We start from the raw sequence: 16474 nt of genomic DNA, 5'->3' as shown, positions 1-16474 counted from the left end.
CATAGCCTTGTAAAAAATTGCACCTGTCTCCTAAAGCAGCTTCTTTCACTCTAAACCTGCTGAAACTTGTACCATCACTTGTAGATTTCAGAAGGACTATGAGGCTTTGGGTTAAAACTTTGGATTTTGAATCAGAGCCCTCAGGGCAATCAGACTCCAAAATAACAGATCACCTTCACTTCCTGCAGGACACAGCTGCAATGCATCCATCTTGCAGGTCAACCCACTCACTTGGTCATGTGCCTTCCCTCCATGACTTGAAAACTTGAACCACCAGATGGGTATTTTCAGGAAACCCTTGAAAGTGAAGAGAAAGTAGCAGGTAGCTTATGTGTTCCAACACAGACAATGAAAAGTTTCACCTTCGTGTCAGGAGAAGAAAATGACTTGCTCAGATCTCATTTCCTACTTTTACAGGGGCTACAGTAAAATAAACAAATAAATAAAAAATCCAGCCTTGCAAAGCCTAACCTTACTGTCCTGTCATCTGGCATTACAGATACTGAGCAACACCCTTATCTGAAGATCTGGACACAGGTGTGACCTTGACAAAGGAAACTAAATTCACCTACCAATTGCTCTGTCACTTGAGAAGCTCCTGATCTTACCTGCTTTTAACGGCCAAGAAAGAAAACACTAATTTGATGCTTCTCTCCAATCCTGAGCCAGAGAGGTTGCTCACTTTCTTTCATATACAGAAAGAAAGTGTGCTATTAACACCACAGCCACTGCACTGCTGCCCTAAGATCTTATCCCCCCTTCTCCTTTGGTTGTCTGTCTGTCTTCTCCTTTTTTAGTTCTAAGAACAAATGTATAGAAAACAATACATGGGTTTCCTTTGTGAGGCTTTCTTCACTATGGACTTGCTCAGATCCACATTGTCTGCCCATTTGTTCTCACACAGTCTGTTAGCATTGTATTTCAATTTATTTCCACCTCATGGGTTACACAGGGGGACAGACCTATGTTTTTTCACACCTCAGGGATTTGGACATTAAGACAGCAACTGTGGTGATTTCTCTTTTTCTCCACAGGAAATGGCTTCAAATTGTGCCAGGGGAAGCTCAGACTGGATATTAGGAAAATTTCTTTCCTGAAAGAGTGGTCAGACATGGGAACAAGGTTGCCCACGGAGGTGGTAGAACCACTGTCCCTGGAGGTGTTAAAAAAAAATATGTAGACATGGCACTTCAGGACATGGTTTAATGACCACGATGGTGTTCGGTCAATGGTTGGAATCTATGACCTTGGAGGTCTTTTACAACCAAAATAATTCTATGATTCTACAAAGGCAAACACTTAAGTTTCTCTATTTTTATCATTTTGTGAGGAAGCAGTATAACATGAGTTGTACCTCTAGAAAATCTGTCCACCCTATCACAATCTTAGAGAGACTGCAATGAGAAAGCCTTTTACTACAAAAGTTGAAAGAAGAATAACCATAGACAAAGAATATTGCAAATGTTGATTGAAATGTAAAAAGAAGAGCATAAAACTACAAAACCCATTACTCATTATGGCTGACCTGATTTTTTCTGATGAAAGAGTTTTTAAAATGAGCACAGGATAAAAGGAAACTATCACACTCAAATCTCCAGTCACTGTAAACTGACTAGAGAACCCCATCTCTCTCATTTTACCTTTGGTGGAAGCTTTCCTTCAGTTAGAACCAAAGTATCTCCTTTGCAAACATTAAGTTCCTTCAGAGTGGCATCCTGTAGGAAGAGAAAGCATTTGTAAATCTACAATGTTCTTGTGCTTTGTTTCCTGAAGAATATGCTGGTGATTGTTTTAAGCCATGCCATGTCCATGGCATGTCAGAAGTCTCTTCCAAAGAGCACAGAAATATCCATTTAGCATCCAGCACTTGGAGACAGCTTTGCAGCAACACACAGGTATTGGACCTGAAGGAGTCTGCTCTGTAGGAGCTCTTCCAGAGCACCCTTCTGAGCTCTGGATTGCCTTTGCATCTCTGCATCTCACCAACTGCCAACTCATGCTTCTCTGTGGATGTACCTTTAACACATGGTAAGGCTTTAGAAGTAAATATGTGGATACGGCTTAACGATAAGAGGCAGATGCACAGGATTTACATTTTTGATCTACTTAACTGAAAAAAACAACAGTACGTGTGCTGATGCAGCACACAAAACCACCATGGGTTCACTACATTGCAGCAGCTCTCTTCAAGGAAAGTCTCTAGAAGCAAATAAACTACTATGTGAATCAAGTCAAACAATGGGATCCTCTTACTTCCTGACTTAATGCTTCCCCTGCTTCATAGCACCAATCAATCCGCCTCAAATGCCAGTTGTCACCTACCAAAAACACACACATGGAAGGCTAATTAGTGAACAATACTGTGTCGTAAAAAACATTACTTAAGTGTTAAGAGGTTCTTTTACTTTGTTTTCTTTTGGTTTTAATTTTTAAACTACAGCTCTACAAATTAGTAAATCTAGAGCAATGTAAAAGAGAGCAAAAATTTTACTATATCAACATATAAACATTCTCTATACTTTTGAAATAGATTTGCACTGGTATAAGTTGCAATTTGAGGTATAAAATACTATACACTACAAAATACACTTTGTTTTGTCCTGTGTAAAGCCATAGTATGAGTAATCTAAGGCTTCCAAATGCCTAGGTCAGTCTATTAGGTATGTTAACTTTCCCTGTATTCTGGAGCTTTGCATAATGCATCAAAATCATTTCTCCCTCTTCATAGCCCAAAATCCAGTGCATGTGGAAACATGTGGAGAGCTATTTGAAATGTCAGTATTTTAGAAATGTGGCTTAATTATGTTTGTGGAACAACATCATTTCCCTAAACACCTGTCTCATGCCACAAACTATATTAAGGACATCCTAAGGAGTCACAGTCCCTGGAGGTGCTCAAGAGGGGCTTGGACATGGCACATGAAGCCATGGTTTAGTTAGTCATGAGGTGTTGGGTGACAGGTTGGACTTGATCTCTGAGGTCTTTTCCAACCTTATTGATTCTATGATTCTAAAGTACCACCTTCACACCTTTCCCTAGACTCCAGAAACCCTTTGCTGTTTGGAAATGCATGGCTTGCACAAATGTCTGTCTCTCTCCTATTTCCCTGGTTCAAGTGGAAAGCAATGGAATTCCCCTGTCAATTTATCATTTGAATCAATGACAGGCTCAATAAAATGAAAACTACCCTGTAAGGGGGGAAAAAAAGAATTAAAAATAAAATCTAACTTCCCCTCCCCAACTGTCTACCAGGAGACTTCATGTTGGAGGAAACAAAAACGATGGTGTGGTCCAAAAATTACAATGTTTTAAATTTAGCATCTATATATAAAAATGCACCATGTACAGAAGGAACAGATGTCACTGAACCTTTTTCATTTGACCAAAATAACTGTAGAAAAGGCAATTTATTCCTTGCAAGGTACAAAATTTGACTGTCATAACTGAAAAAAGAAAAAAGTCCATGCTGAATCAATGAATTCTGTGGGGAAAAAGAGCCAAAACTTGAAGTATTTCTAAACAACAGGAACATCAAAGTCCACTGAAGTCTGACATTTCTGTGAATTAGATCAGTCAGATCACAAATCTCAAAATGAGGCCGAATTCAATTGTTCAAAAATGGCAATATAAATTAAGCAGTAAAACCAGAACTGTTCTTTCTTGGCATTAAACCTACACTATAGGGAAATGAAAAAGGTTATGTTTATTTCAAGCCACTATTAACTACTTCAACTCTTATACACACAAGAGCACAATATTTCATCTTCATTTGGGCCATTCAATGTATGTTCTGACAGTAATACCTTTCAGGTGAATTTTTTTAGGTTTTGGAGCATGGCTATGTTTACAGCCACCACTCCATTGTGACACAGATTCAGTATTCAGTGAATGTTTAAAAAAAAAGCTGGAAAGCAATGCCTCTCCAAGCTGCTTCTCCTCCTTCCTCTCTATCAGCATCAAACATGTTCAGCCAGAAAATTCTTTCATTCAGGTTTCCAAAAAACAATCAAGATTTGAGTAACTTGGTTTAGCAAAAAACCTTTAAACTACTTTTTTTACAGTTAATCTCTTGCTATGGTTCCCACTATGATAGAAAGTCTTTCCAAAGTAGCTAAACCTCTTCACCTGCAGCCAAACAAGTTGTCAAGAACAGTGGGCTTTGCCCTATTTTAACTAGCAAAGCTAAAACCTGATTTTCAGAGCAACTGACAGACTGCTTTTACCAGAGCAAGACTGCATGCTTGTACTTTTTTCTTCACATTTTTGTGACATACATCATTGTAATATTCTTTTTTAAGTTTTAGGGTAGGACAAGCTGTCTTAGAAATCCTGGAATTCCTTTTTTAAAAAGTAATGAAATAACAGGTCTAACCAACCTGATAATCCAGCCTTTTCCAGCATTAAGTTCAGACACTGAAAAAAGAAACATATGGTGAGACTTGTCTCAATGCACAGGTTGGGAAATAAAATTAGTTTTCAACAAATCCACACCACAATTTTCTAATGTTAAAACCTGAATGACTGATCTCTGGGTAATTCCTAAACCAAATATAATTACACAGACATGGTATATTTGAGCTAGCTATTAAACCCTTCAAGCATGAGATTGTTTTCAGGCAAGACATTTACCACACGAGGTAAGCCAATTTTTACAAACAGTTAAAATAAATAAATCTGTGTTGTCAATTTGTTGCTTCACAAATTCTGTCCCAGAGCTTGGAGATGCACCTTTTGTAAATAAAAAATGCAAAACAACATTCTCCAGCCACTACTCACTGGCGCTCTGTGAGTACCAGTGCTAGTGCTGCGTGGAATGGCAGTACTGAGAACTGCTTCCTTCTCTGTACACAGCTCTTCCTGCCTACCCTCACTTCAATGCTGTGTATGCAGAGTTAGGTGAACTACAAGGAATTGTGGCAGGCTCTGCCACAACTGTATGTCACACTGAGGACTGCTGTGTATAAAAGGAGGGAGTAGCCTGGCACGAAGACATGAAGCAGTTGCATTACGTTCATCCTTGGAAAGAAGCAAGGATGTCCGTCAACTACTTGGTGAAGGATTCAAGGCATTCTTCCCCGCTGCCCTTTTGGAGCTGAAACACTCCCGTAGTGTCTCCTGGTGACCTGAACTGACATACAGGTGTAAGGCAAAGTTCTCCAGGAACAGCAGACCTGCCCCAGGCATGGCAAAGGCTTCTAAAAGCAGCTAGACTTACCTCTTTGACAGAGGCTGTCTCCTCCACAACTATTTCCATCTCAGAGCTTGCATTCTGGTCACTCCCAACAATAAAATATAAGAAGAGCTAAAACAGCAAGTAGAAACTGTCAGAATACATATTTAACCATGGAAATACTGTGAAATAACACCCCCTAATGCACACATACCAGCTATTGCAAGCCTGCCCTCAGCCAAACAGCACTGAAACTACTTTGGGCTAAAGCAAAATAGTTTAAGCAGGACAATGCAATCGAGTCATGGCCATCAGTACAGCTTCATTAACCATCTGTACATAGCTGTGGCAAACAAAAGATAAAACCAGCTAGCACCCTGATCTTTGGAAATACACAACTATTTTTTCTCCTGCATATTTACAACTCATAGATATCAAAAGCAGTATCTCCCTTTTCTTACTTTATACTCTTTACAAAAGTATATGTACATCAGAGCACAGAATTTGGACAACCATAAAGAGACAAATGCTAACTGATTTACCATTAGTCACATTAGCTACATGAACTGCTCATGTGTAAGATCTTGGTGTTCTACAATTGAGATACGTGATGTGAGCCTTCATGCTGATATGTATAGCTCTCTGTGTCACCAAGCATTCTTTCCCATGTTGTTTTTGTAAACAACCACTAGAATCATAGAATCAATAAGGTTGGAAGAAACCTCATAGAGCATCAAGTCCAACCTGTCACCCAAGACCTCATGACTACTAAACCATGGCACCAAGTGCCATGTCCAATCCCCTCTTGAACACCTCCAGGGATGGTGACTCCACCACCTCCCTGGGCAACCCATTCCAATGGCTAACAACTCTCTCTCTGAAGAACTTTCTCCTCATTACAAGAGTGAAAAGAGGACTACATCAAATATAGGAAGATGTGAACAAACCAAAAGCAGCATGAGACTTTTCAGCCACAGCAATACTATACCTGCGTGGAAGTTGGAGCTTTCCCATGACACAGCCCTAGCAAGCTTCCCATTTTCAGTTCTGCTTCCTTGACAGTATAATCCTCAGGCACTTCAGGAAGGACAAAAACCACAAACATCAGAACATGCTGCATTTTAAAGAGGGATCATTGTAGGTTCTCTGGTTCAAATCCCTGCTCAAAGCAGAAACAGCTCTGAAGTTAGATCAGATCACTAAGAGCTTTTTCCAGTCAAGCTCTGAGTAACTCCAGGGATGGCTGCCTCCCATGCTCCTGGGGTACAATAAAAAGAGTGCGGGCCAGCAGGTTCTGTTCTGTTCCCCCTTCTAACTCTGTCCTAGTGAGGCCAGTCTGGACTACTGTGTCCAGTTCTATGTTTCCCAGCTCAAAAGAGACAAAGAACTACTGGAGAGAGATCAGTGAAGGGCTACCAAGATGATGGGGACACTTGTATTGGTACTGTTAATAAACAGTAAACCTGAACAAAAGCCCATACTGCTTCAGTTATGTTTGAAAATCAGCAAAGTCAGGTGTGTGTCCTTGTCCCAGGACAACAGGAAGCATAAAGTCCCACAATTGAACTTCTTACAGAACAACGATTAAATAAATTTACCTGGAGACAGAAGTTTCCCATTTGCACTAACAGGTCTAAGACAACTGTCATTTGCTGTAACAAAAAGGGCAGGAATGAAAAACAGATCTATTAAGCAACCCAAAAAGAAATTTGGCTCAGAAGTTTAGTCTTAAATACATTATATCTAATCTCAACAGGTTTCTCTTAGAGGTCTTCCTCTGAAGGTATTACATCAGAAGTACAAGTGGAAGGAGATTCCTAGAGACTTCATAAGATTACTTTCTCTTCAAGGCCAGCTATTAGCTACAATCACAAAAAATAATATAAAATTGACCAAGTGCTTCAAAAGGTAAAGGAACAACAAAAGGTTTAAAGAAATCTGGAGTGTCTTAATGGAATAAGGTCAAAAAAACTCCACTCCTTCAATTATGAGTGTAATACTTTAAGACAACAACTGTTCCTACTCAAACAGCTTCAGAAAAACACGAGCTTCAAAAAGTTTACTTTAATCAAGACATACTGGTTTTCTTTTAAGGTAGGGAAAATAATTATTTTATTCAGAATTAAGTTGACTTTATGTCCTTTGCATCCTCTGGTAACAAGCCAACCAACAAACGAAAAACACTCTTTACAGCAATGTTTTGGATAGACTGGAATCTAACCAGTAAATTCTAACATTGTCAGATTTAAAAGGAAGGTAGCCGAACACTTACCTAGTTCCTCTTCTAGCTGAAGCTCACGTATTGCTTTCATTTTGATATCTGACATCACCTAAAGGAAAACAACATTAACACCTTTAATGCCGAGTATTCAGGTAACACATCTGCTGTTCAAATGCCAGTCCACAAAAGGCAGCCTTAGGTATGTACTTACTCCTGGTTACACCATACACAGCAGAGAAAACACGTACTTAATGTTAGTGTACCAAATATATTTAACAAATGTACAGATCTGTGGAAATTTTCCTTAAAGAGAGTATTAAAAAACAACAAAAGAGGTGTGTTTAATTATTTATCTACAGATTAGTATTTCACAAATAGTAATTTTGTGAGCAAAACAAAGCAGTACTTATTTTCTGTAATAGGAAATAATTTAAAAGGCAGGACAGGTGTAGGAACGCTCACCTGTTGGGGGAAACTAGCATTTTTCTCTTCTGTTGAAAGCAAGAAATTAATAGATTCATAGAATGGTTTGGGTTGGAAGGGATCTTAATCTAGTTCCAATCACCCTGCCGTGGGCAGGGACATCTTCCACTAGACCAGGTTTCTCAAGGACTCATCCAGCCTGGCCTTGAACACCTTCAGGGAGAGGGCATCCATGACCTCCCAAGGCAACCTGTTTCACCCTGTCACCAACCTCATTGTAAAGAATTTCTTCCTAATTTCTAGTCTAAATCTGACCTCCTCAAGCTTCAATCCATATATAATAAATAAACAATACTTTCTTCGTCTTCTATCTGTTTTTACTGGCATAGCCTCAAACATATTTACAGAATGGTCTAAAATGAAAACTGGTTCACACCAGAACACACTAATGTAGTATCATGGAATGGTTTGGGTTGGAAAGGGGCATTTAAAGGCCAAGTAGTCCAACCCCCTACAGTAGGCAGGGACACCTTCAACTAGATCAGGTTGCTCAGAGCCCTGTCCTGCCTGATGTTTGTGTCTCCAGGAATGAGGCAGATGGTAGACTGCACAGGTGTAAGTGACTGCATTACAGTCTTACTACACAGCAGTCAAAGCATCCCAGTAGTGGTAACTCCAAGTTGTACATTATTTGCTTAGATGGAAAAACACAGCCCCAAGGCTAAATCCACTCCCCATGAAGTGGCCCAGTGTTATGTCCCCAAACAATCACACTGCTTACTGTTTCAATAGTGGCAGTGATTTTAACTTGTTTCTCTTCATCAGTTGTGCAGAAGTTTTTAACTTGAAGCCAGCTGATATCATAGGTAAAAGCAGTCAAATTGCCACTTGACACATTCACAAAGCTGTAAAAATGACAAGTACAGTGATAGTCAAAGACAGGAAAAACTGTACATTGCCTGGGCTAGATGACTACACACCAAAGTTCTCAAACTGGCAACACCTAGGTCAGTGATAGTGATGGCATACCACAGAGTAAGAGGCTTCAAGGAGCATCCAGGCACCTCTTGGCTGGGTACTGAATAAACCAATAAAAATTATGTTTTGGTAACTAGATTTTAATGGGACTTGAGCTTGTAAAGGCACTTCAGAATCTATGTTGTTTTCTGAAGCTGGATTTAAAGCTTCTGGAAAAAATACTGTAAAAGCAAACCTGGTTACAGCTAAAATTTGAGAGTCTCTCTCTCTCTCTGCTACTGTACATACAACACAGAAACAGTGAAATGCCCTTGCACTGCTTGATTTAATAATAATTTTTCTATAATTTCAACGATGAAGTCAGAATTTATGTAATAAGCATATATACATGTCTCTGAAAATAGAAACCTAACCTCAGGGCTCTAGGAAGCAAAACGAGACCAGAAATTTGTCCTTGGCGACTTGGAATTCAACTGGGAGACTCAGCAGAATTGATACTGCTCTCTTCTCTCCTCCCATCAAGTGCCTCAGAGAATCACACAGCTCACACCTCAGAACTTCAGATTACATCAAAGACGTCCCAGCGCACTGGGCACAAGTTCTTGTTAGGTTTCTCCCTTCTTTACAAGTGTAAATCAAAGGATGTGACTCCATGTGCACCTCAAGATTACATTAACTTGAATTAAAAAGTTCAAAGTTACCATTAAAATTTTATATATATATAGCATAATTTTAACTAAACAGGTTGTCTAAATTGCCTTTCTCTTCGATTATACTTTTAATCAAAACTGTTACCTCTGGTCATGGCTGTCTAAGATTAGCACTGAGCATCCATCTGTCAGACCAACACTTTTGACTGTTTCCTTCATATCTTCCTCAAGAAAAACTTCCCAATTCTTGGCTTCTTTGTCTGGTCCTGAGCTGTTCTTTAAGATGATTCCTCCCGATGGCGCTAAGGCTCTGCGCAGATCACCCAGCTTGGTGCTGCAGGAAAAGACGTGCTGCGATTCTGTGAAGTGCTGACCCTTCCCTCCTTCATTATACTCTGCTAAGTGAAGAACGTTTACGACCACAGGCTCGTGATCAGGGCCTGTCATCACCTTTGTGCCACCAACCTGAAGTAAGAAATGCAACATTTATGGAGTGATTAAATACAGAAAAGATTGGACAGTGATAAGCGTCAACAAAATTGAGACCAAAAGGTAGACACCCTCTCCTCATTACAAATAAACCACCTTTGACCAAATGCCTACTGAACTGGAGTAATTCAAAGCTGTTGAGAAAAGAAAACTGTGGTCCATTCCAAGTCTGCATGTATAGTAAATGTACAGCTAACAGCAACAGGAAAGCCAGTGGACACTTGGTCTCCATCAGATTAATAGAGGAATTTAGCTCCTGAGGATATTAAAGAACTATCCAAAAATGTGACCAAAGCAGATAAAAAATGTTACATTTTTAAATTGGGCCTGAGATTCAGCCTAGGCAAAGAATGTAGTTCCTTGCCACAGGCAAGTTAATCATGCAGAAAGCTGGAGTAGCAAAGACCATACCAAAAGTACAACTAAAGACAAGGGTGACTCTGTTACTGGATGTTTTCTTCTATGTTTGGGAAGTTTCTTTGACAAACCATAAAGAAAATGCAGATTCTTACAACAAAAACATTTTTGAAGTTACATTACAGAGATGGAATAAAATCTTGTGTCATATAACCACTGAGGCAAGCATTTGAAAGTTAAGCAGAAGCTTTAATATTAAAAAGGAAGATCCAACACTTAAAAAGGAGCACAGCATTTCAGGAAGACCATACAGAGAAACCGGTTTAATTTTATGTGAAATGATTCACTACAGGGCATAAGGCATAATTATTGCATTACTATCAACTGATCTCCTTCCAAGAGCCACCAGATGTTTCCAGAATACACTGGCACTGGGTATCCACAGGTACCTATCAACTTGGCCATCTCACATTCTACTTGCTATCAATCTAGTTACACTTTTATCAAGCAGCACTTCTACATCACTCAAGATACAGTGACAACCTGTAAGAGCACAGTACCCTACAGCACATTTCCAGAACAGATTGACACTTCTGAAAACATATATGGAGACTGTATCTTGTCTCTTCAGAACAAGCAGAGAGGGTATTTGGTTCTTTTACCTCTTTCCCATTCCACACAAAGATGTCTGCTCCATCAGCCAGCCCAATGCCATCCAGTGTCAGTTCGTCTCCTAAAAACACGCAAATCATCAAGTTCTCCCCCTCAGCAAAACAGAGAAGCAGGATCAGATGGTAAAGTGAAATAAGGTGGCACATTCTACTCTGCCTCAAGTGTAGCATTACAAAAGCTGCTGTGTAATCAGTATTTTATGGTGGGCAAGTTGGGATTCACTCATTTAAGCAAGGGCAAAACAAGTGGTTTCACATCCCTACAGCACTCTCATCAAGTGAGGTACAAAGGCTTCCATTCCATTTCCCTTGCAAACTGAGGCCCAGCTCAGCACTTGGCAAAGCTGCTTGGGTCAGGATTATCTAAATGATATTTAACGATGATCAATACATTTAAAATAAAAAGACTGCATCTAAGAAATGAGTTACTGTACGTTCCAAGCTCACTCTCTGAAATACTAATGCCTATGTCACTTTTGCTTTTACTTCCCTACTCTGTCAGATTAAGGTATTTTAGAACTCACTGGTTGTTTAGAGAAAGGTGCTAATATCTGCAGGAATATTTACAGCAGCTATAAGTATCTCTCTTTTGATGTCAACATCAAAGTCAGGTTATGTTCTAGTAGCAGTCTAATTTTCTAACAGATCACAAAGACTGTAAAATTTAAAACTATTTGAAAAGGCTTTGAAGGGTGAACACCTAGAATTACATAACAATCCAAAGATGGAGACAGAACTTCTGATTTTAAAGTACTAATATATTCTTCATAAATTGGCATGCTCTTGTTTGGTTAGGCTTAAGCTGAGGACGTTGCCTGGCTTTTCTCTTCTATCCTCTCTACTACACACTAGTTAAATACTATGAAAACATTCATAATCAAATCAAGGTCAACATACAGACTGGTATATTTCTGTCAACAAATGTGTCCAGCTTGAACAGTATCTGCAGGCTTACTACACTTCACAACAAAGATTACATAGAAAGGTCTCCAAGTCCTTCATTTCACTAACAAGAGTCTCCTAAATAACTTAACAGCAGTGGACTTGGATGTTAGTTTGAGCTTGGAGAGTGTTCAGTAATACATATTTCCAAGATGTTATGTACAAAATCCTCAATGCTTGCAGTAAATACAATACCTAAATAACATGGAAGTCTTGTATGTAGTAGTCTTACCATCAAGTATATGGTAAAGATGCAGTCCTGCTGGTAAAGGCTTGGCAATACTAAGAATCATGTCTCCTTCCCAAGATTCCAAAATCTAATTGGGAATAAAAGTATATAAAAGAGCAGCAACCAATAAGCACATCCGTTAAAATTACAAGTTTGCTGAAGCTATTACAGCCTGGCTACCAAGCTCTCTTGGTGACACTTAACAAGTCATAGCTATTTATATAAACAAGGCCAGTAATGCAGAAAACAGTCAAGCTGTTAAGACTTGGCCTTTCACATTAGACACCAAACAGACAAAAATACAGTTTCAACTGGACACTAACCAAAAGCTGTGAGGTACAGGAAAAATAAACAGCATTTCCTAACACTAAGTTAACTTTTATTTCGGCATCTTTGAAAAAGCATTGTACAAATTCTCATTCTTTTAACATACCAATGCAAAGATAGCACATTCAACCATTAAGCTAAATATTTCCTGTAACTAATTTTCCTTTTTCTTAAACTACCCTGATTAATTCCAGCTAACTCATTAAAATGCAAAAAAGACAAATCTGTCACAAACTGAAGTGCTACAAAGAAGCTTGAAATTCTTCAGTGCCATCCATGTGCAGCTACCTGCTACCTAAAGATAAATAATTAGCTTACCAGACCTTTCAATTTCACATAGTTAAAGTTTCACTAAGTTCACAGCTTCTTCAATATTTTGAGAACAGACCAATATTTCCTTCTGTGTAAACCTATTTATTTGTTAGTCTCCTAAAACTACATTTGCTGTTGAAAATAAAAACTGCAGCATAAATGCATCTGTAAATGTGGTTGTGGCTCAAGTGCAAAGGTAGTGTTTGAGTTCATTTAATACAGCAAATACCTGGAAAACTGACTGTCGAAGTTCTCCTAGTGTTTTTCTTCTGTCAATAGTTAAATCCACAACACTCTCTTTCCAAGTAAGGGAAGGATGCAAGGCCCCATTGTGAAATTTGTAGCATGAGCTCAAGTGGAGATGTAAATCAATACCATTGTTTGCTGAGTCACATTCCGCTCTTTAAAGGAATAACACACAAATAAACCACTGAAATTAACACCAACAAATCTCAGAGATACTTCTGTGCAGCTGTCCTGTAACTGATACCCTCATGGCTAAATTCACTGTCACATTCCCTCCTCCACGATCAAGGGGTATGCACAGAGGTGTTCAAAGGTGATTTACAGGATGTGCAATACGGAGCTCAGCACAGACATCTTCCACACAAGCACTGTAACAGTATATTCTGTGTTTCTACATCTTGCTTCTACCTTTCTAAAAGGGCAAACCTCATGTTTAAGGATGTAGAGACTGTAGGCTTTTTCAGGCTGTGTTCCAGATCAGTAAAAAAAAAGAAATCTGAAAAAATGTAAGGAAACTGTGTCAGGATAGATACAGCCATGCCATTCTCCTTGCCATCTGTATCCAGTTCTATTTGCTAAATGTAGCAGAAATATTCCCAGTTAAAAAAGAAAGGAACACCACTGGCACAGTACAGAGTTATCAGAGATACCACACAGGACTTATGTCTCCTAAGTGATAGCTTAACTGCAAATCAGGCATACGATCAGGTTCTTGTGTTCCTCAACAGAAGGAAAAGTTTAGATGAACCTGAATACCACCAGCTCTTCTGTCTGTGTGTCTGACATAGGATACCATTTATCTGTGGTTTCACAGTAAAATATGTCATTCCTCCTTCTCCCAGTGGAGAACTCCCTCTACAAACATAACTAAGATAATATATTCTACTCTCCTTCTGGAATTGCATTGAATCTCACCAAAACAATTTTAAACTCTGAGTTTCCCTTGGAATTCTGCAGAATGCCTAGCTCTGCCAAGAACACAGAGGCTGGGAACTAGAAAAAAGCAGAATCCAGACATACATGTTGTACTCCCCAATTAACCTCTATGACATTGAATCCTTCTACATCACTCTGGACATCTGCAGAAGAATGCTCTTTAAGAGATGGATGAAGTTATATTAATATACCTCTCTTTTTGCAGCTCAGTATTAGCAGCATTCATTTCATTCAGAAGGTGTTCAGGAATTTGGTACCTTGGATTTCCTCGTGCTGCAACAAATGATATAGGCTAGATTGGCCTCAGCTGCTTAAAATGCATTTTGGCAAACAAGAAAAGTGATCAAGATGAGACATTACAGTATGGTTATCATTGAAAACTCAGAGAAATGGTGTTGCATCATTTCATAACAAAGAAAATTAAACTGGGAGATGATACAAAGAACAAATGCTTCTACTGCCCATTAATCTCTGCCTAGGGGAAACGGATACATGAACATTGTTAGCAACAACTTGCTACTTGTTTCAAGGAGATGGTTCTGTTAGTATTTGTGAAGCCTACTACAAAAGAAGTTAGTGTCAGCTACAGGCAATTCACTGGTCACTATGCCTTAGAGGCAACCTCAAGGTATTGCAACCTTTTTTCAAATCACAGAATCACCAAGGTTGGAAGAGACCTCAAAGATCATCAAGTCCAAACTGTCACCACAGACCTCATGACTAAACCATGGCACCAAGTGCCACGTCCAATCTCCTCTTGAACACCTCCAGGGACGGTGACTCCACCACCTCCCTGGGCAGCCCATTCCAATGACGAATGACTCTCTCTGTGAAGAACTTTCTCCTCACCTCGAGCCTAAACTTCCCCTGGCACAGCTTGAGACTGTGTCCTCTTGTTCCAGTGCTGATTGCCTGGGAGGAGAGACCAACCCATTCCTGGCTACAACCACTCTTCAGGTAGCTGTAGACAGCAATAAGGCCTCCCCTGAGCCTCCTCTTCTCCAGGCTAAACAATCCCAGCTCCCTCAGCCTCTCCTTGTAGAGCTTGTGCTCAAGGCCTCTCACCAGCCTTGTTGCCCTTCTCTGGACATGTTCAAGTGTCTCAAGGTCCTTCTTAAACTGAGCACTTGAAAGAGATCTGTATCTTCAGCTCTTGGAAAAGACAGAAACGTACAACTGCCTTTGCTCTCCAGAACACGAACTGCCAATGAAGCACCCCTTTTCCCCCAGAAAAATCAAGATGAGCTTTGTGTACCTTCAGGCGGTCTTTTTAACTGAGATTTTCGATAAAACAGCATGTAGGCACTCTCTTTACCCTGAAATTGCTTCTCAATATCTTTCTCCTTGATCGGCTGGACTTTTGAATCATTGAGATCAAACCAATGACAACCAACGGAACTGTCCCTTGGCCTCATAGGGCTTTTTTCTGAATTCCACTGGAGATCATTCTTCTGAGGAGGGCTTAGGAGATCTTGGCCTTGAGAATGTGACTTAAATGGGAGCTTGTGTTTTTCCTTCAGACCAACCTTGTTTTCATCAGGACTAAAGTGAAATATCTGAGGGTGATTCTGCAAAAACTAAAAGGAAAGTAAGGACAAGATGAAGTAGATACCCAACTTTAATTAGTAACCTGCATTAGCTTCTTTCCCTGACTCATCCTCACATTGATACACAAATCTCATCCCTTCAAACTGGATTTTACAGATGCTTCCTCATACATTTCCTCAGTTGAGACAGAAAAATGTCATTTTCCTATCACCATTTCTATGTCTGATCTTTTACACTCTGTTGCTGGCTCAGTTTCTTATATAACTTCAAAATACCATGCAAGCAATTGCAAAAGAATTGTTTTCAACATACATGCATCACTAAGAAGTAAGTCAGACTAACATCAGAATTTCAAAAATTGCTCAAGTACCTGAGTGATTTTAAAATGTCTCACAAGCACATAACCTCTGTCCCTGGAAAGGTCAAAAAGGGGGTGATCTCTACAGGCCATCAAAAAGCTTCTGCTATTATCAGACACACAGTACCATCCCAACTACTTCAGCCTTTGAACATTGCTACTTTCTGCTCCCTAGTCCCTGTGAAATTGCTTCCTTCCAGACAAGGACCCTCATGCTCAGTTCTGGCTATTGATTTGCACTTTACCCAAATTAATGCTGCCTACTATAGCATCCCAAGAACATAAAACCTACTTGCTAAATTTCACCCAGTTTTTTTCTCTCCTCTCATTTTAGCAGCATGCAGATACTTCAAACAAGTTTGGTGTTCAAATTACACAGAAGAACGTTGGGGCTCTTGAAGGACGGGACATGGAGTGGACACCAACCCCTCCCAAAGCTACAAACAACACACAATCCCTTAACAAACCAAAACAAAAAACCCCTTCCAAATCCAAATTTCAGTTTCAAGCATAATCAAATGCTCATTTGACGCTTCAAAAGGCACAAAACTATTTCCAGTTAGTTCAGTGAGGGTAGTGCTGCACTGACCAATGTGCTAAGTCAGGTTTAATAATA

The 16474-nt window shown here is 39.5% G+C and overlaps 1 protein-coding gene across 2 annotated transcripts in view; it reads right to left on the bottom strand.

Annotated features, from left to right (window-relative positions):
* Window positions 1-16474, bottom strand: part of USP40 (ubiquitin specific peptidase 40) — a 35362-nt gene that overhangs the window by 5387 nt on the left and 13501 nt on the right. The window contains exons 11-25 of one of the 2 annotated variants that reach the window (XM_054172171.1): window positions 15208-15529; window positions 14144-14225; window positions 13000-13171; window positions 12135-12219; window positions 10952-11022; window positions 9589-9908; window positions 8597-8720; window positions 7444-7501; window positions 6770-6823; window positions 6160-6248; window positions 5217-5303; window positions 4378-4414; window positions 2254-2318; window positions 1641-1715; window positions 174-297 (exon numbers count right to left, since the gene is read on the bottom strand). In XM_054172171.1, the coding sequence (XP_054028146.1) occupies window positions 174-297; window positions 1641-1715; window positions 2254-2318; window positions 4378-4414; window positions 5217-5303; window positions 6160-6248; window positions 6770-6823; window positions 7444-7501; window positions 8597-8720; window positions 9589-9908; window positions 10952-11022; window positions 12135-12219; window positions 13000-13171; window positions 14144-14225; window positions 15208-15529 (1765 nt within the window). Of the gene's footprint in view, window positions 1-173; window positions 298-1640; window positions 1716-2253; window positions 2319-4377; window positions 4415-5216; window positions 5304-6159; window positions 6249-6769; window positions 6824-7443; window positions 7502-8596; window positions 8721-9588; window positions 9909-10951; window positions 11023-12134; window positions 12220-12999; window positions 13172-14143; window positions 14226-15207; window positions 15530-16474 lie in introns of those variants that run through there. The other variant, XM_054172164.1, reaches the window with a different exon arrangement.

Source organism: Dryobates pubescens, chromosome 2, assembly GCF_014839835.1.
Source record: "Dryobates pubescens isolate bDryPub1 chromosome 2, bDryPub1.pri, whole genome shotgun sequence".
NCBI lineage: Eukaryota > Metazoa > Chordata > Aves > Piciformes > Picidae > Dryobates > Dryobates pubescens.
This window is presented reverse-complemented; position numbering and strand designations above follow the sequence as displayed.